The sequence below is a fragment of the Phyllobates terribilis genome, unplaced genomic scaffold (genome assembly GCF_046119375.1).
Source record: "Phyllobates terribilis strain yellow unplaced genomic scaffold, ASM4611937v1 Scaffold_3__8_contigs__length_932513732, whole genome shotgun sequence".
Taxonomy (NCBI): Eukaryota; Metazoa; Chordata; class Amphibia; order Anura; family Dendrobatidae; genus Phyllobates; species Phyllobates terribilis.
In genome coordinates this window covers 378,788,595-378,815,378 of record NW_027362763.1, presented here as the reverse complement: position 1 = coordinate 378,815,378, position 26,784 = coordinate 378,788,595, and the positions used below count along the sequence as shown (strand labels likewise).

Below are 26,784 nucleotides of genomic sequence, written 5' to 3'. Positions count from 1 at the left end.
GGTAAGAAATCTCCTCCCCCCTAGCAGCTGCTGCTTCTGACAGGATGTCCTTTTCTTTGTCCACAACATGTGCTCTATTGTGTAAGGTACTATATTTCGATATCGAGTCGTGGAAGAACTGTATGTCCCAGTTCTTCCCAAAATGGATTTTCTAGCTCAGGGGAAGAAAGCAAAAGCCAGACTGCATCCTAGCTCAATCTAGCGTGTAAGGACAAGGAGATACCTGTCCCAGCATTTTGGAAACTCCTAGGACCAGTGTGTTTGGTCTCCATGTGTAGCAGGGGCCCTGCTGGATCCAATGACTCCAGAACTGGATCCCTAGGGGCATCCAGTAAGGAATTGTAGCCCATTTTGGTTTTGGGAGATGGTAGCAAGCTTAGACCAGGGGGTGGAGAGTTAGGTCCAGCACTGGGAGTGACCTAGGGAGTTTAAAAACTCCGGCAGGTCTTCTCCCACTATCTTTGTTCCCTGGGAGCCCGTGATATCAAGACGTGTGGGACAAGTCCAGCAACCGAGTGGGGGCCTACATCCTCCCTATTTGGTAGACCTTTCCCCACAAGCCAGACTTTCCATCTATACTGGTAACTGACTTTAAGAACTGCTTATACTTGTTGTACCATGATTTTGTATTTGCAACTCGGACCACTGTATATGTATAACCCTTATGTATATAGTAGATTGTTTAGTGAGCCCTTATGGCAATTAACTATATAATTTAATCTTGGGCTGTTCTTTTACCTCGACCCCCAAACCTTACATCTGTTGTTCAGTCCAACGAACACACTACCGGGCTGGTTTCTAGCTCGATATAAGTCTGTTATATCAAATAGAGACTGGTGGCAGCTCTACCAGGCCGACAAGGCTCTGCTTCACTGGAGCTGTGAAAGAGCCTCTCAGCCTGTCAGGGGCTGTGAGTGAGTGTGGGGTCACATCAGTGACTGAGTAGACCACCTTTTCTCGCTCCTTGGTGCCTCTCTGTACCCGTGTGGACAGGAGGTAACGGTGTAGAACTGTACCAGTCGGACCTTGCGGAACCTCGCGTTGGTGCAAAGGGTAGATCCATATCACGTGCTCCGTCTGGTGTAGTGTGATGTCAGGCAGGTGGCGGGGCATGGATCCACCACAAGAAGCAGCAACAGCTGGATTCTGCGAGGGCCCCTGGTGCCATTTCTTCACATTGGTGGCAGCGGTGGGATCGAGATAATAGTGTGTGTGAGTGTGTTACGCATACTCACAGACACTAAGGACAGCCAGTAGTAGCTTTTGCTGCTGGGGTCTTAAGATCAGCTCAGCACTAGACAGTCAGAGTGAAAATACTGTAGGTTTTGTGGGTTCATCAGGTTGCAGTTCGGTGTCAGTGACCATAGCGTGCAAGGATGGCCAGTGGAACAGGAGCAAAACCAATGAGATGTCCAATGTTCCAGATGGTGTTGAGGAGGTGGAAGACAATGTCGCTCTAAGAGAAGGGGAGTCCCAATCAGGCACCCCAGGGAGAAAGTCGATAGCGGTTGGTCCCTTAGTGGACCACCCACCACCTTCACATCCCCACAGCCAGGCAGGCTCTTACCCACTCATGCAAGTTGCCCTTGCAATCCACTTTCCAGGAAACTGTTTATGTAGGAATGCTTGGACCTGACACCCATAATGTGGTGGTCACCATCTTGTTGGAAAAACTCAGGGAACGTGCCATCTTCAGTGCATAAAGAGGGAAACACATCATCATGTAGCAATTTCAGATATCCAGTGGCTTTGAGGTTTCCATTGATGAAGAATGGCCTCACTATCTTTGTACCCCATATACCACATCATACCATCAATTTTTGTGTCCCAACAGTCTTGGAGGGATCTATCCACTGTGGGTTAGTGTCACACCTATAGCGGTGATTTTGTTTGTTAACTTTGAAGAACCTAGAATATAAGACATATTTTCAATTGTTTCACACTTTTTTGTTAAGTATATAATACCACATATGTTAATTCATAGTTTTGATGCCTTCAGTGTGAATGTACAATTTTCATAGTCATGAAAATGCAGAAAAATCCTTAAATGAGAAGGTGTGTCCAAACTTTTGGTCTGTACTGTATATATGTACAGCTCTGGTAAAAATTAAGAGACCTCTGCAAAATTTTCATTTTCTCTGATTTTTCTCTTTATAGGTATATTTTTGAGTAAAATGTACATTGTTGTTTTATTCTATAAACTACTGACAACATGTCTCCGAAATTCATAGCTAAAAATTTTCTATTTATTTGCAGCAAATGAGAAATCGTCAAAATAATAAAAAGAAACTCTGCTTTCAGATCTCAAATAATCCAAAGCAAACAAGTTCTTATTCATTTAGAAACAACAATACTCATGTTTTAAATCAGGAAGAGTTCAGAAATCAATATTTGGTGGAATAACCATGAGTTTTAATCACAGCTTTCATGCATCTTGGCATGCTTTCCACCTGTCTTTCACACTGCTTTTGGGTGACCTTATACCACTCCTGGCACAAAAATTTAAGCAGTTCTTCTTTGTTTGATGGCTTGTGATTATCCATCTTCCTCTTGATTACATTCCAGAGGTTTTCAATGGGGTTCAGGTCTGGAGATTGGGCTGGCCATGACAGGGTCTTGATGTGGTGCTCCTTCATCCACACATTGATTGACCTAGCTGTGTGGCATGGGGCATTGTCCTGCTGGAAAAAAACAGTTCTCAGAGTTGGGGAACATTGCCTGAGCAGAAAGAATCAAGTGTTTTTCAAGGATAACCTTGTATGCGGCTTGATTCATACGTCCTTCGCAAATATTAACCTGCCCAATTGCAGCCTTGCTGAAGCATCCTCAGATCATCACCCATCCTCCACCAAATTTCACAGTGGGTGCAAGACACTGTGGCTTGTATGCCTCTCCAGGTCTCCGTCTAACCATTAGACGACCAGGTGTTGGGCAAAGCTGAAAATTAGACTCATCAGAGAAGATTACCTTACTCCAGTCCTCTCTGGTCCAATCCTTATGGTCGTTTTGCAAACTTCAGCCTGGCTCTCCTTTCTTGCGTCTCATTGATGAAATTCTTTTTTCTAGCTTTACATGACTTGAGGCCTGCCTCTAGGAGCCTGTTACGAACTGTTCTTGCCATGCACGTCACCCCAGCTGCCATTTGCCATTCCTTTTGTAGGTCACTTGATGTCATCCTGCAGTTGCTGAGTGACATTCGAATAAGATGATGGTCATCCCGGTCAGTGGAGAGTCGCTTTCACCCTCTGCAGGTCTGTAGCTTTGTTGTCCCCAATGTCTGCTGCTTGACCTTGTTGTAATGGACTGCCGTCTTTGAAATTTTAAGGATGGATGCAACATGGCAATCACTGTATCCCTCTGGTAGTAAAGCCAGATTTTAGCCCTTCTTTTCCTCACTCAAGACTTTTCTTTTCAACTCCTTTGGCATGGTTTAAAGTTATTTTTTCATTCAAATTACTTTTGGGCTATTCCTAGCACTTGTTTTGCCATCCAGCTTGTCCTATTGCAAGAGGATTGTGAAGACCACAGCAGTGTTTTTTAGACTTTCCCTCGTTACATAAGATTTGGTTCAGGTGATCACCTAATCAGGAGCACATTAAGTAGAATGAGGTGGACTTTGGTTGGAATTCAACTGACACTGGAATGGAATGGCTGTTGGACATTTAGAGATGGGAATTTTTAGAAAACATATATAGATATATATATATATATATATATATATATACATATACATATACGTATACATATATACATATATATATATATATATACATATACATATATATATATATATATATATATATATATATATATATATATACAGTCATGCCCAAAATTGTTGCCACCCATGAAATTGTTCCAGAAAATTAAGTATTTCTCCCAGAAAATTAATGGCAACATTTTCGGCCATGACTGTATATTTGTGTATCTGTATATACAGCATGTATATATATATATATATATATATATATATATATATATATATATATATATACAGTATATAAAACAGTGGAAAGGTATGTAATTTTTATCATGTGTACATTTCCACTGTGAGAGACAGAAATCCAGAATATCATATTGTATGATTTTCATATAATTAATTTGCATTTTATGGCGTGAGTATTTGATACAACAGGGAAACAAAACGTAATATTTGGCACAGAAACCTTTATTTGCAATTACAGAGGTCAGACGCTCATGTAGTTCTTGACCAAGTTAGCACACACTGCAGCAGGGATTTTGGCCCACCCTTCCATACAGATCTTCTCCACATCTTTCAGGTTTCGGGGCTGTCGCTGGGCAGGATTTTAATCCATGACGGCATAGTGTGTTACTAACGGTAATGTTTGAGACTGTGATCCCAGCTCTCTTCAGGTCATTAACCAGGTTTTCCCATATAGTTGTGGGCTGATTCCAGACCTTTCTCAGAATCATCCTTAACCAACGAGGTGAGATCTTGCATGGAACCCCAGACCAAGGAAGATTGACAGTTATTTTGTGTTTCTTCCATTTTCTAATAATTGTGTCAACAGTTGTTGCCTTCTCACCAAGCTGCTTGCCTGTTGTCGCGTAGCTCATCCTTGTGCAGGTCTACAATTTAGTACCTGATGTCCTTAGACAGCTCTTTGGTCTTGGACATGGTGGAGAGTTTGGAGTGTGATTGATTGTGTGGACAGGTGTCATTTATACGAGTTCAAACAGGTGCAATTAATACAGGTAATGAGTGCAGAGTAGGATGGCTTCTTAAAGAAAACTAACAGGTCTGTGAGAGCCAGAATTCTTGCTGGTTGGTAGATAATCAAATACTTATTTCATGCAATAAAATGCAATTTAATTATTTATATATCATACAAGGTGATTTTCTGGTTTTTATTTTAAATTCTGTCTCTCACAGTTGAAGTGCACCTACGATAAATATTACAGACCTCTCCATTTGTAGGTGGAAAAACGTGCAAAATCTGCAGTGTATTAATACTTATTTTCCCCACTGTATATTAGAGTAGAGTAGAGTTTCACTCTCTATCGTAGGCATTATGCTTTAGGTAACATTCACACAGGCAATGCACTTTTGGTCCAAATATGTGCAGTTTTTATTGTGAGCGGTGACGTCAGTAAGGTTAAAGCAGCTCACATCTGGTGGCTCACACAGAGGTTACTGTGAGAGCCACCGGTTGTGACACTACTCACACTACTCTCATTATATTAAGGCGGCCGTGGGGAGCGGTCACATTACTGATTTCCCAACTCATCACAGCCTCTGGATGTACAGTAGTAGAGTTGGGGATCGTTGTGTGACCTCCTTATTATGGCTTAACGGCGGACCGTTTGGATTACTTTTATTTTTAGTAATAAATGGGTATAAGAGGGTAATTGTCAGTGAGTGCTTTTTACAATGAAAGGACTTTTCTGTGTTTGTGTGTTTTTTCATTTTGACTACGGGGTTAGTAATGGGGGTGTCTGACTGATGCCTCTCCATTACTAACCTCTGGGCTTGATGTCAGCGGACATTACACAGCTGACATCAACTCCAAACTATTACCCTGATTACCATCGCACCAGGGTAATCAGGAAGAGCCGAGGCTAAGTGCCAGAAGTGGGCAGCTAATGGATGCACCATTTCTGGTGCGGCTGAGGGCGGGTGTTATTAGTCTGAGAAGTGGCCAAAATCCATGGTCCCTTACCAGCCTAATAATATCAGTGCGTAACTGTCTGCTTAGCATTTGCTTGTTATTAAAATAGGGGGACCCCACGTCATTTTTTATTGCTGTCCCCCCTTTTTAATAATCAGTAAAGGCTAAGCAGACAGCTGTGAACTAATATTAATAGGCTGGGAAGATGCATGGATATTGGCTTCTTTCCACACTTTTAACACCAGCCCCCAGCTGTTTGCTTTCCCTCAGCTGGTTATTAAAAATGGGGTGACCTTACGCCATTTTTTTATTAATTTATTTAATTATTAGCTAAATAGAAGTACAGAAAACAACACATGCAAAGCACTGATTATATATCTCACTCACATATTTCTATGTATCCTACCTATTCTGTTCTGACAGTTTGGGCTGTGAATTTTCTGTACTTGGCTAATGAAATTTCGGGTTTCCTTTGAGATGTGTGTGTAAAAATCGGATGGCACACACATGGTCCGTTTGCTGTGCAATTTTATCCTCTCACCCATTGACTTGCATTGGCAAGTCTCATCAGATATACGCGGGCACTCGGAGCATGGTGCGATTTATTTCTCAGTACGATCAGAGTTGAGAAAAAAATCGCAGATGAACACTTAATCATTCAATAACATTAGTCGGAGTGAAATCTGATTTTTTAAAAATTTTCAACGGATTGCACTTGTTTGATTTATACGCAGAGGAGAAAGAGCCCTTATGTGCAGTCACAATCCAGTTTTTCTTTCCTCCATTCTCTGCCTTGATGTTTTTTTTACCACACACATAATTATTTATATTATACCAATTAATTTAACCATTTATCTATTCCCCAACCCTTTTGAACTGTACATTAATATTGGTGCTAGTTTGAAATAGGAGATGCTAAACGCATCTTTATTCCATTGCATCATCATGTTTTATTACAATAGATATGCTGTGTTGAGCCACAATCATTTTTACATTTATTCTGTTTGTTTTTCCTTGTTCATGACCTTTGACCTATAATGTCATATTCCTCCCATTTATATCTGTGTATATACGTATGTGTCTGTACCTACATCATTATTTAAATACAGTGGGTATGGAAAGTATTCAGATCCCTTTACATTTTTCACTGTTTGTTTCATTGCAGCCATTTGGTAAATTCTAAAAAAATCATTTTTTTTCTCATTCAAGTACACTCTGCACCCCATCTTGACTGAAAAAAACGGAAATGTTTTTGCAAATTTATTAAAAAAGAAAAACTGAAATATCACATGATCATAAGTATTCAGACCCTTTGCTCAGTACAGTATTGAGTAGAAGCACCCTTTTGAGCTAGTACAGCCATGAGTCTTCTTGTGAATGATGCAACAAGTTTTTCACACCTGGATTTGGGGATCCTCTACCATTCTTCCTTGCAGATCCTTTCCAGTTCCGTCAGCTTGGATGGTGAACATTGGTGGACAGCCATTTTCAGGTCTCTCCAGAGATGCTCAATTGGGTTTAGGTCAGGGTTCTGTCTGGCTGGACCAGTCAAGAATGGTCACAGAGTTGTTCTGAAGCCACTCCTTTGTTATTTTAACTGTGTGCTTAGGATCATTGTCTTGTTGGAAGGTGAACCTTCAGCCAAGTCTGAGGTCCGGAGCACTCTGGAAGAGGTTTTCATCCAGGATATCTCTGTACTTGGCCGCATTCATGTTTCATTCAATTGCAACCAGTCATCATGTCCTTGCAGATGAAAAACACCCCCATAGCATGATGCTGCCACCACCATGCTTCACTGTTGGGATTGTATTGGGCAGGTGATAAGTAGTGTCTGGTTTTATCCACACATACCTCTTAGAATTTTCACCAAAAAGTTCTATCTTTGTCTCATCAGACCAGAGAATATTATTTCTCATAGTCTGGGAGTCCTTCATGTGTTTTTGAGCAAACTCTTTGTGGGCTTTCATGTGTCTTGCACTGAAGAAATGCTTCCGTCGGGCCACTCTGCCATAAAGGCCTGACTGGTGGAGGGCTGCAGTGATAGTTGACTTTGTGGAACTTTCTTCCATCTTCCTACTGCATGTCTGGAGCTCAGCCACAGTGATCTTGGGGTTCTTCTTTACCTCTCTCACCAAGGCTCTTCTCCCACGATTGCTCAGTTTGCCTGGATGGCCAGGTCTAGGAAGACTTCTGGTGGTCCCAAACTTCTTGAGTAATGCAGAAATTCTTTTGTAACCTTGGCCTGATCTGTGCCTTGCCACAATTCCGTCTCACAGCCCTTTGGGCAGTTGCTTTGAGCTCATGATTCTCATTTGGTCTGACATGCACTGTGAGCTGTGAGGTCTTATATAGACAGGTGTGTGCCTTTCCAAATCAAGTCCTATCAGTTTAATTAAACACAGCTGGACTCCAATAAAGGAGTAGAATAATCTCGAAGAGGATCACAAGGAAATGGACAGCATGTGACTAAAATATGAGTGTCTGAGCAAAGGGTCTGAATAGTTATGACCTTGTGATATTTCAGTTTTTCTTTTTTTAAAAATTTGCAAACATTTCTACATTTCTGTTTTTTTTTTTCAGTCAAGATGGCGTGCAGAGTGTATATTAATTTCAATTTTTTTTTTTACTTTTAGAATTTACCAAATGGCTGCAATGAAACAAAGAGTGAAAAATTTAAAGGGGTCTGAATTCTTTCCGTACCCACTGTAGCTTGATTAAGGCACCCTTTCAGTGCTGTAATGCACAGCCTTAATAAAGTGACCATACTTCTACCTACGAGCCATCATCTTTTCCAGCAGCACCTAGGGGTTCCTTGTTATACTTCTACACTCTGCTGCACTTACCGTGGATACTAGAGATGAGGGGATCTTATGAAATTATAATTTGTCGACTTAATTTTCCCCAAGAATTTGCAGCAAATAAATTTGCACCAGTCTCAACACTGGAAATCTTGTAATTGCTCAGAAAATGCACATGTGCTGGAGAGAAAGAGAGAGAACTCGCTGACCATAAGAACTTACACTCTAAGGGAGAGATAGAGTGAGGAACCCGCTGACCATAAGAGCTTACACACTACAGGCAAGAGAGAGGACCCATTTTACCATGGAGAGCAGTTCTGCTTACTTTCAGTGACACTACACTTACCACAAATCTGTATTCTATAGAGCACTACTTTTTTGTCCTTTTTATTATCATGTCCCCATGGCATCACCACTGTAGGATATAATGTCTATTAACATCTAAAATTATGTATCAACATGGTATTGTGAGGGCTTATTTTTTGCAGCAAGAGTTGTATTTTTTATAACACTATTCACCTTTCATACAGTGTACAAAAAGGGGGGAATCCAAACGGTGTGAAATAGTATAAAAATGTAATTGCACTTTTTTTTATTTTGTTTTTAAGGTGTTCATTGTGTGATAAAATTGACCTGTCAACATAATTCACTAAGTCAGTATGATTATGGTGAAACCAGACATTTATAGATTTTTTACTTGCTTAAAAAATGGAAATTTTGTTTAAAAAAAATTCATTTGTGTAGCTATTTTCTGAGACCACCGACTTTTTCCATTTTTCCATCTATGATATTGTATGAGGGCTTGCTTTTTCATATCTATTACGCGCCATATCCTGGCATCTGCCCATGTGGAGTAGGCTCCGCTACTGAGCCTGTTCCACACACACCTGTTGGACAATTGTGGTGCGTCTCTGTTTACCTCACCACAAATCTTATTTCAGTCAGATACTGGAGTAAAATTTGTTGCATGAGGAACACCACTGCTTGTCATGAATTTTTTTTATCAGGTGTTACCATGCTTTCATGCTTTCATCCCAGCCCAGCTCTGCCCAATTTATCAGAGGTTGGTGAAATAAGCATGAAAATGAAATAAATTGAAAAATTTCAAGCGCAGCCTCGTAATGCGCCAAAACTTTGTGACTTTTCAAACATTTTTTAGCAAGAACTCTGTTGTAAAAGCTTTCATGAATTAGTTCAGATGTTTTTGCAATGTGAAAGGAAATCAGAGTACCAGAAATTGTCCAGCAAAACTATATGCTCTTCAATTAAGTTACTGGTAAAACTTGTAAGTTTTTTTTCAAACATATTCAGAACTGATTAAAGTAATCATGGGAAACTCTTGTCACTTGTTTACCTGAAAGATCACACATCCTTTCTGTAGTATTCCAAAGTCCGGAACATTCATCTTCAGACATTCTGCATCTCTCTTTCAGGTTCAGACAATTTATAGCTTGTAATCTTGGCAAGTTTAAAGTAATTAACCAAAGAGCTAAAACATACAAAAACAATAAAATCAAATAACACAAATAAGAAATATCTATTATTCTACTATTCTATAAAGTACAATTTTTGACACATAACAGTGGCATTACATTAACTCATGATGACATTGCAAAATTGTTGCATGAAGGTTTCATTAATGTTTCAGTTACTTTGAGATTACAGCTGAGAATCTCTATTAGATGCAAATTGTGCTCATTATACAATATCAAAAAAATTACTGCACACTCAACTTTAGGATACCAATGTCTCATTCCAATCTATTAAAAACATTCTGAATTGTGAGGATAGGATTTCTGACAATTTAATGTTTCCAACAAATATGTTTAATCAAGCATAATTGAGACCAAGTTCTCACTTCACAGTTTAACTTTTTTATTGGGTTATATAAAGTGGTGTGAAATAGTGTTTGCCCCCTTCCTGATTTCTTATTATTTTGCATGTTTGTCACACTTAAATATTTCAGATAAGAATACAAATTTAAATGTTAGACAAAGATTACAGAAATAAACACAAAATGCAGTTTTTAAATGAAGGTCTTTATTATATAGTGAAAAAAAAAATCCTGCAGGGCCCTGTATGAAAAAGTGATTGCTCCCAAACCTAATAACTGGTTGGGCCACCCTTAGCTGCAACAACTGCAATCAAGCTTTTGCGATAACTGGCAATGAGTCTTTTACAACCCTCTGGAGGAATATTGGCCCACTCATCTTTGCAAAATTGTTGTGATTCAGCCACATTGGATGGTTTCCTATGAACCGCCTTTTTAAGGTCATGGTCTAAAATTTGTTTTTCTTAAGCCATTCAGAGGTGGACTTGCTGGTGTATTTTGGATCATTGTCCTGCTGCATAACCCAAGCGCACTTAAGTATGAGGTCACAAACAGATGGCCGGATATTCTCCTTCAGGATTTTTTGTTAGACAGCAGAATTCATGGTTCCATTTACCACAGCAAGTCTTACAGGTCCTGAAGCAGCAAAACAGCCCCAGACCATCGCACTACAACCCCCATATTTTACCGTTGATATGATGTTCCTTTTCTGAAATGCTGTGTTACTTCTACGTTAGATGTAATGGCACATACACCTTCCAAAAAGTGAAATTTTTGTCTCATCAGTCCACAGAGTATTCTCCCGAAAGACTTTGCAGTCATCAAGATGATTTCTTGAAAAACTGAGATGAGCATTTATGTTCTTTTTTCTCAGCTGTGGTTTTCATCTTGGAACACTGCCATGCATGCAATTTTTGTCCAGTCTCTTTCTAATGGTGGAGTCATGAACACTGACCTTAACTAAGGCAAGTGAGGCCTGCAGTTCTTTGGATGTTGTTGTGGGGTCTTTTGTGACTTCTTGGATGAGTCATCACTGTGCTCTTGGGGTAATTTTGGTCAGCCGGCCACCCAGGCAAGGTTCACCACTGTTCCATGATTTTGCTATTTGTGGATAATAGCTCTCACTGTGACTCACTGGAGTCCTAAAGCTTTAGAAATGGATTTATAACCTTTTCCAGACTGATAGATCTCAATTACTTTGTTTCTCATTTGTTTCCTGAATTTCTTTGGATCGCAGCATGATGTCTAGCGTGTAAGGATCATTTGGTCTACTTAATTTTGTCAGGCGGGTCTTATTTAAGTGATTTATTTGATGAGAACAGGTGTGGCAGTAATCAGGCCTTTGTGTGGCTAGGGAAATTGAACTTAGCTAGCCAAAGATTTATGTTTCAGGGGGAGCAATCACTTTTTCACACAGGTCCCTGTAGGTTTGGATTTCCTTTTCCCTTAATAATAAAGACTTTCATTTAAAAACTGCATTTTGTGTTTACTTATGTTATCTTTGTCTAATATTTAAATTTGCTTTGTGATCTGAAAAATGCAAGTGTGACAAAAATGCAAAAGAAAAAGAAATCAGGAAGGGGGCAAACACTTTTTCACACTACTGTACATAGATGAGAAAACAAGCATGTGCAGTGTGAGGTTCTGCATATGTAAAGTTCAAAACAATCAGTTACACGTTATAGAAATGAGACCAAAAAACGAAAAGATAAAACTTCGGAAAACGGTCCAAAGTGATTGAGACAAAATTTTATTTGCTCAAGATAATAATTGTGAACAACAATGTGATGAGTAAGCGGGGGAATAAAAACATTCAAAAAAGGGGCGCCACAGCTGAAATGTAAAGAGGTAAAAAGGTAATGAACAGTCAAATATGATATACCACTTATCTGGTGTGCCTATATGGATAAGATGCAATCAATGCAATAGATGCAATAAATGCAGTAAGATGCAATAAATATATAATGTGTATACAAAACAGTATACAATGTATGGCATGGTGCTGATGTGCATGGGTGTATCCACACCATTTTTTCTACTATGGAAATATGAGTAGATGAAATGAAAACAAAATCCTGGGCTCTTCAATTGACTGATATCCAGCTGTGAGTAAAGCACTCCAGATGAAGGCTAGACGCCAAAACGCGCGTCAGGGTGGGCAGAGCAGCAGATTCATCTCCAAGCTGTGAGTATTATTCAGTACATTTAGAATTATGACAGCATGTCGATATGTATAGGACATTTATTTCACTAAGCAATCAGTGCTTTACTCACAGCTGGATATCAGTCAATTGAAATGCCCAGATTTTGTTTTCATTTTATCTACTCATATTTCCATAGTAGAAAGAGTGGTGTGAATACACCCATGCACACCAGCACCACGCCATACATTGTATTCTGTTTTGTATACACATTATATATTTATTGCATTATCTATTGCATTGATTGCATCTCATCCATATAGGCACACCAGATAAGTGGTATATCATACTTGATTGTTCATTATCTTTTTACCTCTTTACATTTCTGCTGTGGCGCCCCTTTTCTGCGTGTCTGTTTTTATTCCCCCGCTTACTCACCACATTGTTGTTCACAATTATTGTCTTGAACAAATATAATTTTGTCTCATTCACATTGGACCGTTTTTTGAAGTTTTTTCTTTTCGTTTTTTGGTCTCATTTTTGCATTCGATGGTCCATTTCTACACATGTCCATAATTGGGTTACTATCAGTAACTGGTACACATATAGGTACCTTTAATGCAATTTCAATGTACCTGTTCCTTATATCTCTTGTTTATACGTTAGAGAAATGTAGACACATTATTATTACACATAGTATAGTAAGATCAGCTTCAATAAACTGAGTAATACCAGTACATTCAAAATGCCTACAATGACCAAAACACTATTACCATATGTCACAATATGGTTTATAAACCATAATAAACTGACATAAACAACAAGAAATCAAGAAAGATAAGAAAATTAAAGGGAGAAGAAAAATAACATATCTTGACAAAGATCAAGTTTATATCAGCCAAACATCATTGGTTCATTCTAATGATTTATCTATAAAAGAAACCAAACTGTTCTGAGGTGTAAAAAAGTATTGCAACATAAAAGTAACCACATTTTTCTTGTGCGCAGGATAATGAACTGTTCCAGCATTTGTTGAATGTTTTCATGTATTGTTATGTAGGGCTGACATATGTTCATCATCTCAAGGCAAACTGAATTTTTGTTGACATTTATGAAATTCTCAGATTATGGAAAATTCATGTAAATTCGCTTCATGTGAATCCACAAGTAAAGCCAGCCGTCATTTAGTGCATTGAAAAGTTTGTCAAACCTGTTGAATTCAAATTTTAAAAGATTTGATCATCTCAAGAATAGTTAGAATTTACCCTTTGAATTGTGTCTTAGATTTACATTTACATTTGTTTGGATTCATGTTGTAGCAAAAATATGACAAATCATGGATCTTAAATCATATGAAATGTCTGCTAGTTCTAAGAACTTCATAGCCAAGCCTGGCAATCGAATAATGCAAATTCTAAATAAATTACTAAACAGTGCAAAAATCTAATGCCCTGTTTGGAGTATTTTACAACAGGACCAAAAAAATGTGCATCATCAAGGGAGTTACAGTACTGACAACTGCGCTAGCAGAATGAAGACCATAATGGCCGTATAATAGAGTGTGTCTTGAAGGTATAATATAATCATTTCTGGAATTTCTCAATGATTAATACATGCTGAATGACATTTTGTCCATTTTAATGTCTGAATCCATAGTTGTGATGTAACTTTTACAATTCAGTTTCCCATTTTTGCATTTCTTTGAATTTAACAACTTCGTTATCCCCTTAATAAAGGATATAGAACCAATTAATTACTTTCAAGTTTACTCAGGCATTGGAAAAAAATATAAATATACAAATACTTGAGGAACTATCAAGAGAGGTGGCTTACTAGATGGTAGTATAGTAGTAAAATCCTGATTTGGAGATATATATGAAAGTACGATTTGAGGGAAAGGAGGTCGAAAAATTCCTCAAATGAGCAAAATGACTCGTTGGTATATACAGCTTTGAATGTCTGGATACCACGTTCTCAAAAGGGGGGAGTAGAAAGCAAAAGATAAACTAAAAAAAAATATCAATTTTTAAAGGGAACCTGTCATGTCTGATAACACTATTAACCTGCTGATATACAATTAATCTACAGATTAATTGCGTTCTGAACCTACCCTGTGCTTGCACTTAAAGCCCCACTGGAGGGAGGAAATGAACTTTATTTTACATTCATCCATTCCCATATCAATTAAAGTAATTTCTCACATCTCTGAGAGCCGAGGTTGTAAGAACATCTTGGCACTGATTGACAGTTGCCTCGACACTGATGCACTGCTATTAAAGTCCGCAGCTCTGCAGTGCATCAGTGCAATAAAGTTGAATTTCTTCTGGGCGGTGACCTTTCAATCCTGCCTCCTGCCATCCTCATAATACTTGTAACCTGCAGACTAACTCTAGTTCTGCAGGTTAATAGCACTATTAGAGAAGACAGGTTCTTTTTTAAGAATTGATATAATCTAGTCTAGTTTTCAAAAAAGCATTTCAATGTTTGATAGAAGTTTGCAGACCTGGATATGTTGAAGATATGGAAGGAGCCGTGAGCAGGTCTCTAAGGGAAGAGTAAGAGTCTAAAGTTCAAAGTTTATCCACAATTTGTAACTACAAGGAGACTACAGTCATATTAGCTTGTCTGGCATGCATGCTTTATTGTATGTCTATTAGTTGGGTACAACCATTTCACCATTTTTAACTATTTTTAACAATGTTGAAGGGAACTCTGGAATTTTTGCTTTGCCAAAAGGACTGCAGTATCTGGGAGTATAAAAAGATGTTAGATGGAATTTGGAGGCCTGTATTGCAGCGAAGATATAAATGTGGACAGAATTATAATTTTGTATAATCCCACCCTGTCAGCCTATAAACTTCTAAAAGTGTTCATCTGGATAATGCAGATGTCAGAGGTTTAAAGTTCCTTGGACTATTATGTGGGTAAGAAGTGATAAATAAATGCCTATGTATGGGATCAACTATTGGTACCAAGGGAAACGGAACTCCTGTCTAATTTGATTTATAACAGTTTTAGTCAGAATCATGCCCAGAATCTTGCACTTGTTCTCATTAAGTATTATAAAGTTAGATTTTACTAAATTTAAGAAGAATGTCATAAGGTAGTACAGATCAGTGAAAGTCAGTGTAATGTTATTAGCGAACAATTTGTCATCCGTGAATCCTTTTTCGTGGGATTGTCCCTTCATTTTTGAACATTTAATGATGATACAAGTTCTTATGGCCTGTACCAACAACTTGATAAGTAAGACAAATATTATTAGTGAGAAAAAAAGCTTTGCCTGGTTCCATTTCATATTCCAAATGGCCAATAGAGAATCCCATTTGTTTAGACCTGGCACAAAGTGGTGCTGTTTAAAACATTGATAGCTTGTAGTAAAAAATATTGAAACCCACATTTTTGGAGGGTTTACAAGGTATAGTCCCTGTAAAACCTGTCAAATGCCTTTTCCGTATCTAATTGGGAACTAAGAAGACATCCAACTCCCCTTTGATGAACAGATAAAATTTAATAATCGTCTGGTTAAATCTGAAGCCTTCCTGCCTTTGGTAAATCCCATGATGTGATCAGGCCTTACAAAACCCAGGAGAATGTTCAAAAGTAGAGATGGGTAGACCTGTGGATGTTTGGGTCCAACAGGTTCAGCCAAACTTTATAAAAAAGTTTAGTTTGGGTACCAGAACGGTACCCAAAATTGATCCCGCATCTGAACCCCATTCAAGAGAATAGCGGGCCCGAACATCTGGCATTTCCCCCACTGTCATCTGTATGACAGCGTGGGAAACACCAATTCTGACGGATGATAATCTTACTGAAGTCACCGCCGGTCACAGCCGCTGGCTATCGTGGACCACTGCGAGTTCCCACGCTATCATGCAGAGGACAGCATATGAGCCAGCGGCTGTGACCGGTGGTGACAAGGTTCACACTGGTAAGGCGTCAACTGATGAATCCTACTCTCATCAACGTCGCCTGCTCTTACTGATAGAAGCGAGAACAGGTGATGCTTATGAGAGTATTCTCCAGCCGGCGCCTGTGCATAGTAAAAAATATTTTAGTGAGATATATAATTAGTGCGGTACATGTGTAGCTTACTGTACATGTATTTAGCTAATAAATAAAGAAATAAAAGAAAAAATGGTGTGGGGTTCCCCTTATTTTTAATAGTCAGCTGAGGGAAAACTGGGGGCTGGTGTGATTATTCTGTGAAGAGGCCAATTTCCATGAAGCTTCCCAGGCTGTTAATATCAGCTCACAGCTGTCTGCGTAGCCTTTACTGATTATTCAAAAGGGGGACCCAAAAAAATGATGTGGGGTCCCCCTATTTTTAATAACAAGCAAAGGCAAAGCAGACAAGCTAAGCTGTGGGTTGATATAAATAGGCTGGAAAGGGGCCAAAATCCCTCCCAGACTAATAACACCATCCCTCATTAGATGCGCCAATTCTGGCTCTTAGCTTTGGCTCTTTCCACTTGCCCTGGTGCATTGGCAAGCTGGGTAATAGTTTGGGGGTTGATGTGAGCTATGTAATGTCTGCTGACCTCAAGCCCAGGTATTAGTAATGGAGAGGCGTCTATAAGACACCCCCATTACTAACTCCATAGTTAAAAGCAATAAACACACACACAGAGAAAGTCCTTTAATTGTAAAAAAAAATCTTCAACCCTTTTTACCAATTTATTACCTCTAAAAAATAAAATAATCCAAAAGGGTCTGCTGTAAATCCATCCCACATCCCATGATGATCCCTGACTCGGTTATGTCTGGATGCAGTGCTGAACAGTGACATCAGTAATGTGACCGCTCAGCGCAGCAGCCGGAACACAATGACATTAGCATGTGAGTCCGGTTGCTGCAACGAGTGCTGATGTCATTAAGTTTATTGCAGTTCACAGCCAATGAACGGCGTTTACCTTATGGACGTCACTGCTTGCAGCATGAGAAATTTCTCACACTGCGAGCGGTGACACCAGTAAGGCTATTGCAGTTCACTGCAGCCTTTCAATGGTTATGGCAGTGTGCTGCAGCCTTTCAACTAGCTTTATTTGGGCTGCAGAACTCAAACAGTAACACGGACTAACATGAAAAGTCCTTGTTCGGGGTCCATGCTTGGAAACCTTGAGTCCGCTACAGACCCCGAACTTTACTGTTCGGGTTCACCCATCCCTATTTAAAAGACTAAAATTTAAGCTTTGATGTTTGTATCCACATTAAATAGCAAAATTGTGATATTGTTATGAGGGGACATTATGTTATTATTAGGAGGGCCCATCGGACTGAACCGCACATATGGGCAATTAAAAGGTATTTTTTGGGATATGCAGAGGCGGTTATGGACTTATATACAGCTTGTTAGACTACTGTAAAAGAGGCATTAAAGGTGGTGGCCGTAGTTTATATTGGGAAAAACTGGTGACAAATAAAGTGGAGATGGTGAGGGCTGACATGACATATGGTAGTACCTGCAGCTGCCCCAGGCGATGGTACTGTGCAGGAACCACCATGTATCAGATAAATAGTTTAAAATTAAAATGAAAAGGGTGTGATAAAAGCGCTGCTGAGTGTGACTGACAGGCAGGTAATATCTACATAAGAGCTTATTAAATCAATACAGGGTTATGCATTTCAGCATTGCACAGATGTCTTCCTCAGGCCAGGCGTTTATTTTAGCAGTACAACAGATTTAAAAAGACAAAAAGGTGGGAAAAGGGTTATACAATGACATCATGGGGTTAAGGGTCAGGGCACATAAACAATAAGATAAAGATAAAATTACAAAATACATAGAATGAGAGTGTGCAATCTAAACTAGGAATATAATAATAAAAACATCAACGGTTGAAATGAGAGCAATAAAAGAAGGTTATACACTGACATCATTAGGTCAGGGGTCAATGCAAATAAGTAAGTGAAACATAGGTAAAAAGTACATAATTTATAATGCCAAACAACATAGTAAATGACATAAACTAGGAATAATGAGTAAAAACTTCAAAGTTTCAAATTCTTTTTATCAATGTTAAAAAGAAAAAAACACTAAAAGCAAGAACATTTGCAGGTACTTTGATATTAAATAAGCAAACATGTCGATGAGGGTACCAAACACTAAAAAAAAAAATATTTTGTAGGTGCAGTGTATAACCGTTTTCCCTCCCTTAATGTCCATTTAAACCCTGGCTGTTACTGGCTATAACTAAATTTGAGAACTTCAGCATCAGTGTGGATATCTCTCATCAAGTGTTGCACTATTTCATGCCTAACATTGGATTAGGATCATAGATGTGGTACTTGACTGGTCATCCTTTGCACATTTGAATTTAATATTAGTAGAATGTGAGACACATTTTCAAGTGCAGGACTAAAGTAGATTATGATGACCAACACCTGATATTAGGCATTATAGTCTAGGGCTTATTAGGGCCTGTTAGGGTAAGCCTACATTGAGCGGGGGTGCCAATTGCGATCTTAGTGTGCCAACCTCCGCGGTAAGGTAGGAACAGGATAGATCGATTCTAGGGTCACTCCAGCCCACCTTTTTTATGGTTGTTTTTTTGGGGGGTAGGATCAGGCATATTTACATAGGATGGCCATACTTTTTCTGATTTTATAATATACTTTTTTGATATTACATCTTATTTTAAGGATATTAATAAAAGGGACATTTTAATATATCTTTTCTATAGAGTGTATATTTGGTGATTTAAAATGTTTTTTCTAACATTGTTAAAACCAAAATATGTCGGTGACATATGTTATTGTTGTATAGCTAACATACATGCCTGGCGAAAGGAAGACATATATATATATATATATATATATATATATATATATAGGAAGACATCTGTCTGATGTTGAAATGCGTAACTCTATATTCAATTAATAAATTGTTACGTAGATATTACCTGCCTGTCTTTCACATTCAGCAGCGTTTATATCACCCCCTTTTTATTTTAATTTTTAAACTAATTAAGGGAACCTGCCAGGCAATACCATGGTCAGAATGAATCGTTGTTTGGCTGCATAATTATAGCCAGGTTAATTTCTTTCTGAAACACTGGCATTTTCGAGAACATACACTTTGAAGTTCCACCTGAGAACCATAGCTGGAGACGAGAGTAGTCCAGCCAGTCCATCCTCCTCTGGCTTCTCCCAACACCACTCTAGGTGATTCACTATGTCTCTCATGTGTAAATAGGGAAGACCTAAAACACTTGCAGTTGAGCCAGGAGGAGCCAACCAGGGGAGAAGTCATACTAGGCTGGTATCCAGCTAGATCTTCAAAGTATATTTTCTCTTTAAGACCAAAGAGTTAAAGAGAATAATATACAGTACCGGGCCACATTTGTGCAGCAAGGCTCTGATTTATATTGTCCGCCGTACTGGGGGCATGAAATAGGTTCCTTTTAAGTTATAGCTAATAAAAAAACAGTTGTGGAACGGCATACATTTTGCCATTTCACATTGATAATATTCTATGATGCCTACGATATCACTATTAGATATATGATATAGCTATCCAGAGTCAGTTTCCAGTGTGAATCAATGAGAGACATGTACATGGAGTGAATATGGTTGGTATATGATGCCATAAAGTTATCTTAACTCAATTAAATGCTTTTCAATACCTCTATATATGATTATATGGTATACTAGCTATTGAACCCGTTCTACGCCCGGGTGGCGAGCATTTTTATTGGTATATATCCCTTATCCTGGTATGCATGGTACCCCTCATCCCTATTCTGGTAAGCATGGTACCCCTCATCCCTATTCTGGTATGCATGGTACCCCTCATCTTGGTATGCATGGCACCCCATCCCTCATCCTAGTATGCATGGTACCCCGCATTCCTATACTGCTATGCATGGTACACCTCATCCCTATTCTGGTATGCCTGGTACTCCTCATCCCCAATGCTGGTATGCATGGCACCCCTCACCCCCCAATCCTGGTATGTATGGTCCCCTCATCCCCCAATCCTGGTATGCATGGTACCCCCCTCATCCCTATCCTGATATGCATTGTACCCTCACCCCCAAATCCTGCTATGTGTGCTACCCCTCATCCTGGTATGCATGGCACCCCATTCCTCAACCTGGTATGTGTGGTCTCCTCACCCCCCAAATCCTCGTATGCATGGTCCCCTCACCCCCCAAATCCTGGTATACATGATCACCCCTCACTCCCCAATCCTAGTATGCAGGGTCCCCTCACCATCCAATCCTGGTTAGCATGGTACTCCTCATCCCTATCCTGGTATGCATGGTCCCCTCACCCCCCAATCCTGGTATGCATGGTACCCCCTCATCCCTATCATAGTATGTATGGCACCCTTCACCACCCAATCATGGTATGCATGGCACCCCTCACCCCCAATCCTGATATGCACGGTCCCCTCACCCCACAATCCTGGTATGCATGGTACCCCCTCATCCCTATTTTGATGTGCATGGTCCCCTCACCCCTCAATCCTGGTATGCATGGTACTCCCTCTTCCCACAATCCTGGTATGCATGGTACCCCTCACCACCCAATCCTGGTATGTATTGTACCCCTCATCCCCAATGCTGGTATGCATAGCACCCCTCATCCTCCCTATCCTGGTATGCATGGTCCCCTCATCCCAAAATCCTGGTATGCATGGTACCCCCTCATCCCTATCCTGGTATGCATGGCATCCCTCACCCCCAATACTGGTATGTATAGTACCCCCTCATCCCTATCCTGGAATGTATGGCACCCCTCACCCCAAATCCTGGTATGCATGGTACCCGCATTCCTATCCTGGTATGCATGGTACCCCTCATCCCTATTCTGGTATACATGGCACCCCTCATCCCAATTCTGGTATGTATGGCACCCCTCATTCCCCAATCCTGGTATGTATGGCCTCCTCATCTCCCAAACTTGGTATGCATGGCATCCAATTCCTCATCCTGGTATGCATGGCTGCCTCATCCCCAATCCTGGTATGTATGTCCCTCTCATCCCTATCCTTGTATGCATGGCACCCGTCCCTTATCCTGGTATGCATGGCACCCCATCCCTTATCCTGGTATGCATGGTACCCCTCATCCCTATTCTGGTATTCATGGTACCCCTCATCACTATTCTGGTATGCATGGTACCCCTCATCCTGGTATGCATGGCACCTCATCCTTCATCCTGGTATGCATGGTACCCCGCATTCCTATCCTGGTATACATAGTACCCCTCATCCCCAATGCTGGTATGCATGGCACTCCTCACCCCCTAATCCTTGTATGCATGGTCCCCTCATCCCCCAATCCTGGTATGCATGTTCCCCTCACCCCCCAATCCTGGTATGCATGGTACTCTCATCCCCAATCCTGATACTCATGGTACCCCCTCATCCCTATCCCGGTATGGTACCCCTCATCCTTGTAGGCATGGCACCCTATTCCTCATCCTGGTATCCATGGTCCCCTCCCCCTGAAATCCTGGTATGCATGGTCCCCTCACCCCCCAAGCTTGGTATGCATGGTCCCCCCACCCCCCAATCCTGGTTTGTGTGGTACCCTTCATTTTGGTATGCATGGCACTCCATTCCTCATCCTGGTATGCATGGTCCCCTCACCCCCCAACCCTGGTATGCATGGCACCCCTCACCCCCCAATCCTGGTATGCATGGCGCCCCTCATCCCCCAATCCTGGTATGTGTGGCATCCAATCCCTCATCCTGGTATGTGTGCTACCCCTCATCCTGGTATGCATGGCACCCCATTCCTCATCCTAGTATGTATGGTCTCCTCACCCCCCAAATCCTGGTATGCATGGTCCCCTCACCCCCCAAATCCTGGTATGCATGATCACCCCTCACCCCCCCAATCCTGGTATGGGTATGCAGGGTCCCCTCACCTTCCAATCCTGGTTAGCATTGTCCCCTCATCCCCCAAACCTGGTATGCATGGTACCCCCTCATCCCTATCCTGGTATGCATGGTCCCCTCACCTCCCAATCCTGGTATGCATGGTACCCCGCATTCCTATCCTGGTATGCATGGTACTCCTCATCCCTATTCTGGTATACATGGCACCCCTCATCCCAATTCTGGTATGTATGGCACCCCTCATCCCCTAATCCTGGTATGTATGACCTCCTCATCCCCCAGTCCTGGTATGCATGGAATCCAATCCCTCATCCTGGTATGCATGGCTCCCTCATCCCAAATCCTGGTATGTATGTCCCACTCATCCCTATCCTGGTATGCATGGCACTGCTCATCCCCCAATCCTGGTATGCATGGCACCCCATCCCTTATCCTGGTATGCATGGCACCCCATCCCTTATCCTGGTATGCATGGTACCCCTCATCCCTATTCTGGTATGCATGGTACCCCTCATCCCTATTCTGGTATGTATGGTGCCTCTCATTCTGGTATACATGGCACCCCATTGCTTATCCTGGTATGCATGGTACCCCTCATCCCTATTCTGGTATGCATGGTACCCCTCATCCCCAATGCTGGTATACATGGCACCCCTCCACCCCTCACCCCCCAATCCTGGTATGCATGGTCCCCTCAGCCCCCAATCTTGGTATGCATGGTCCCCTCACCCCCAAATCCTGGTATGCATGGAACCCTCACCCCCAATCCTGGTATGCATTGTACCCCCTCATCCCTATCATGATATGCATGGTTCCCTCACCCCCCCAATCTTGGTATGTGTGTTACCCCTCATCCTGGTATGCATGGCACCCTAATCCTCACCCTGGTATGCATGGTCCCCTCTCCCCCAATCCTGGTATGCATGGTCCCCTCATCCCCCAAGCCTGGTATGCATGGTCCCGTCATCCCCCCATTCCTGGTATGCATGGTTCCCCCTCATCCCTAACTCGGTTTGCATGGTCCCCTCACCCTCCAATTCTGGCATGTGTGGTACCCCTCATTTTGGTATGCATGGCACCCCATTCCTCATCCTGGTATGCATGGTCCCCTCCCCCCCCAGCCCTGGTATGCATGGCACCCCTCACCCCCAATCCTGGTATGCATGGCACCCCTCATCCCCCAATTCTTGTATGTGTGGTCCCCTGACCCCCCAATAATGATATGTATGGCAACCCTCATCCCTATCACGGTGCACACATACAAAAAAATAAACACTTATACTCACCTTTCTTCCCTGTGCTCCAGCGCTGCGTCCCGTTCTTCCGGAGGCCGGGGGAGGAGTGTGGCGCCGGAGTACACGCGTGACCTTACCGCGCTGTCTGGCCCCATTTTGTTGAAGACACACTGCAAATGTGTCTTCAGTAAAATGGCGCCAGATAGCGCTATGCGCATGCGCCGATTCCGACGCCTCACTCCTGCACTGGTCTCCGGCGAGAAGAGAGGCGCCACGGCAACACTTCTCCCGGTCAGGTAAGTATGTAAGTATGGCGCCGGAGATCGTGGTATGCGTTCAGTGTCTACGCATACCGCGATCTGCGCCGCCATACACACTCCTCTTACCTGTAACGGCTCCATGCGTTCTTCTGTCTGGAGCCAGACTGCACATTGCGCTTGCGCAGTCTATAAAGTCTTCAGACTGAGGTACGCATCTCCGGTTATATTATAGATGTGTGTATAGGGCAGCACGGTTGCTCAGTGGTTAGCATTGTAGCCTTGCAGTGCTGGGGCGCTGGGTTCAAATCCCATCAAGCAGTTTGTTGTTCTCCCCTTACCTGTGTGGGATTCCTCCAGGTTCTCTGGTTTCCAACTACACTCCAAACTTACTGATAGGGAATTTTGATTGTGAGCCCCAATGGGGACAGTGAATGTGATGTCTGTAAAGTGCTGTGGAATTAATGGTGCTATATAAGTGAGTAAAATAAATAAATGTGTTCTTTCCAATAGGAGTCTATGGCAGATCTAAAAAAATTTGCTCCCACCTAAGATAATACAGAAACACAATGTGAGCCTAACCTACAAAGTTACTCTTTGTCATAATTTATATGAACAAGTACAGACGTTTTCTCTGACAAAAATATGCTGTAATTTTAATAGAGGCTTACTTTTAACTTTATGCTGATTGCATTGATTATCTACTATAAATAAAGTTATAAAACTATTAAAATGTAACATTCAAACATACCCAAATTCCTACATATCCTCACTGTCTCATTTTGTGTTTTTGAAAATTTTATATAATTATACGTTTTTGCAGTCCTGTATCCAAAATATATAATTTTCATACATAAGTACTATATTTTATGACAATTCTATGCACATTCATAAAGATAATAACACCCACTAATTATATTGCTGTCCCACATTATCACTAATGATCATAACACACAGAATTTATCTTTAGTGGATATAAAGTCAGTGAACTTTTTATATATTTTATTCCACAAATGAGTCAAAATAGTTGATAATAAATATATATATATATATTTTTTTCTATAATGTGTTGTATATGTTCTTACAATGTCTTTAACAATTAATATACATCATTTGTCATTGCTTATATTTGTCCATCAAGCCTTAGTATTTGCAGAGCTTAAACTATCGCCGTGTGATGGTCTAAATATACTTGTTCAATAGTGGTTTATCAGCTGGAGAATAATAGCAGGCAATGCACTCAGGAGCTGAAAGAGCACCTGTTAGGGCATACTCCTTTGGTTTCATAAGCTACCAAAATAAATAGTGGTTTGCACATACAGGAGATACCAAAAAAAATGAGTAATAAGTAAAACATAATTCTCTGAATGTAAAATAAAAGTAATCTGGAAAACTAATCTGATTTTACTTTTTAGCGATTGCATAAATGTTTAGATTACATATAAGTTAATGTAAAAATAAGTGAAATGCAATAAAATAAGTTAACCTATAATAAAACCATCCTAAAAACTGTCAATAGCATTTATACATAGAACAACTGTTAAACTCTTATCTTTTAAAATGATACATGTTTCATCCATGTAAAATATACTTGGCTCGGTTACCTGTGAACCAGATGGACTTCATTGCAGTAAAGAGTGAATCCAGAGTTACTGAAGTGCATGGATCTAATGAGCTCGAGCAAATAACCATCAGCTAGGATTTCAGCACTACTCTTACAGAACAGCTCCAGCCCACAGGACCTTGAGCTATTTGTCTGTCATTAGTAGTTTGTCATGTATGTCTAGTATTCCAATTTTAAACAGATAGGGAGGATTTGTCTTTGGATAGTTTGTTACATTACTAGTGACAGATAGATGAGGGAGAAGGTATGAATGTATCACAGCCTTTTTAAAATTAACGTACTAATAGTGCACACAAATAATCTTCATAATCGTGATTCTACAAAAAAAAAAGAAAACCGCTAAAAGAAACATGGAGCGATATGTTATACAACACTATATAAATATACGTGACGTGATGTTAAAGATTCATTTCAAAGGGTCATTTACTTCTAATAATTGACCTATTCAGTGTTTTTTTTTTAATTTTTGAGTAAAGTGAGAGAGGGATTGGGAACAGTGTTCCTTTTTAGCTGTGCTTTCGGGAAAGAAAAGAGGTAAACCAATATTCAAATTAAGCCAACCACTTTTTATAATTTTATGAAAGGAATTGTCCAGGACTTAAGTTTTGATAGTAGGTATGATAGGTCATCATTATGAGATTGATGGGGGTTCGACACCTTGTACCACAACGATCAGCTGAAAACTGCATTGACTGTAGTAGAAATAATCAAAGAATGGAAAATATGTGAAACAGAGCAGCCACATACATTGCTTAGTGGCCACTACCAAATACTAATCTTTATCTTCCATTCCAGTGAATAGGATAGGTCATCAATACTTAAAGGGGTATTCCGAGCTATAAGATCCTATTCCAATATGTAGTAGGAGTAATAATAATAATATTAGCAAATACCTCCAATTAGAAATGTAGTATGGTTCTTCTGATTTGCTATGTTGCTTACCCTGTATGCAGGGCATTGTTGTAACTTGTGTCCATGGTTATGACCACTCGCATAGTGGCAGTTAGTTAGTCAGTTAGCTGTTAATGGTCGTAACCATGGATACCTAAGCTACTGCAATGCCCTGCACATGGGTAAGCGACATAGCGAATCAGAAGAACTATACTACATTTCTAATTGGAGGTCTTTGCTAATATTATTATAATTACACCAACTACATATAGGATCTTGGAGATGGAAATACACCTTTAAGTCCTGGACAAACCTTTTAAAGAAAGAAAATTGTAGCTGAAATACAATAAGAGAACCATTAAACTTCTATTGTTTTTTCTTAGCAGTCTGATAAATATGAGCTTTGTAATAAAGAACATCTGCTCCTCCTGGACATACCTACAGATTCTTACCTTTCCGCAAATGTAATTATTGATTCAATTTCCTAGAATGCAAACACAATACATTATTGGAACATGCGAGCA

General features: G+C 40.4%; 1 protein-coding gene across 1 annotated transcript in view; it reads right to left on the bottom strand.

Annotated features, from left to right (window-relative positions):
- The window catches only part of GFRAL (GDNF family receptor alpha like), a 199,403-nt gene extending 173,912 nt beyond the window's left edge, over positions 1–25,491 (bottom strand). The window contains exons 1-2 of the mRNA XM_073675429.1: positions 25,350–25,491; positions 9,783–9,917 (exon numbers count right to left, since the gene is read on the bottom strand). Of these exons, the coding sequence (XP_073531530.1) occupies positions 9,783–9,917; positions 25,350–25,437 (223 nt within the window). The 5' untranslated portion in view covers positions 25,438–25,491. The remainder of the gene's footprint in view (positions 1–9,782; positions 9,918–25,349) is intronic.
- Between the last annotated feature and the right edge of the window lie 1,293 nt (positions 25,492–26,784).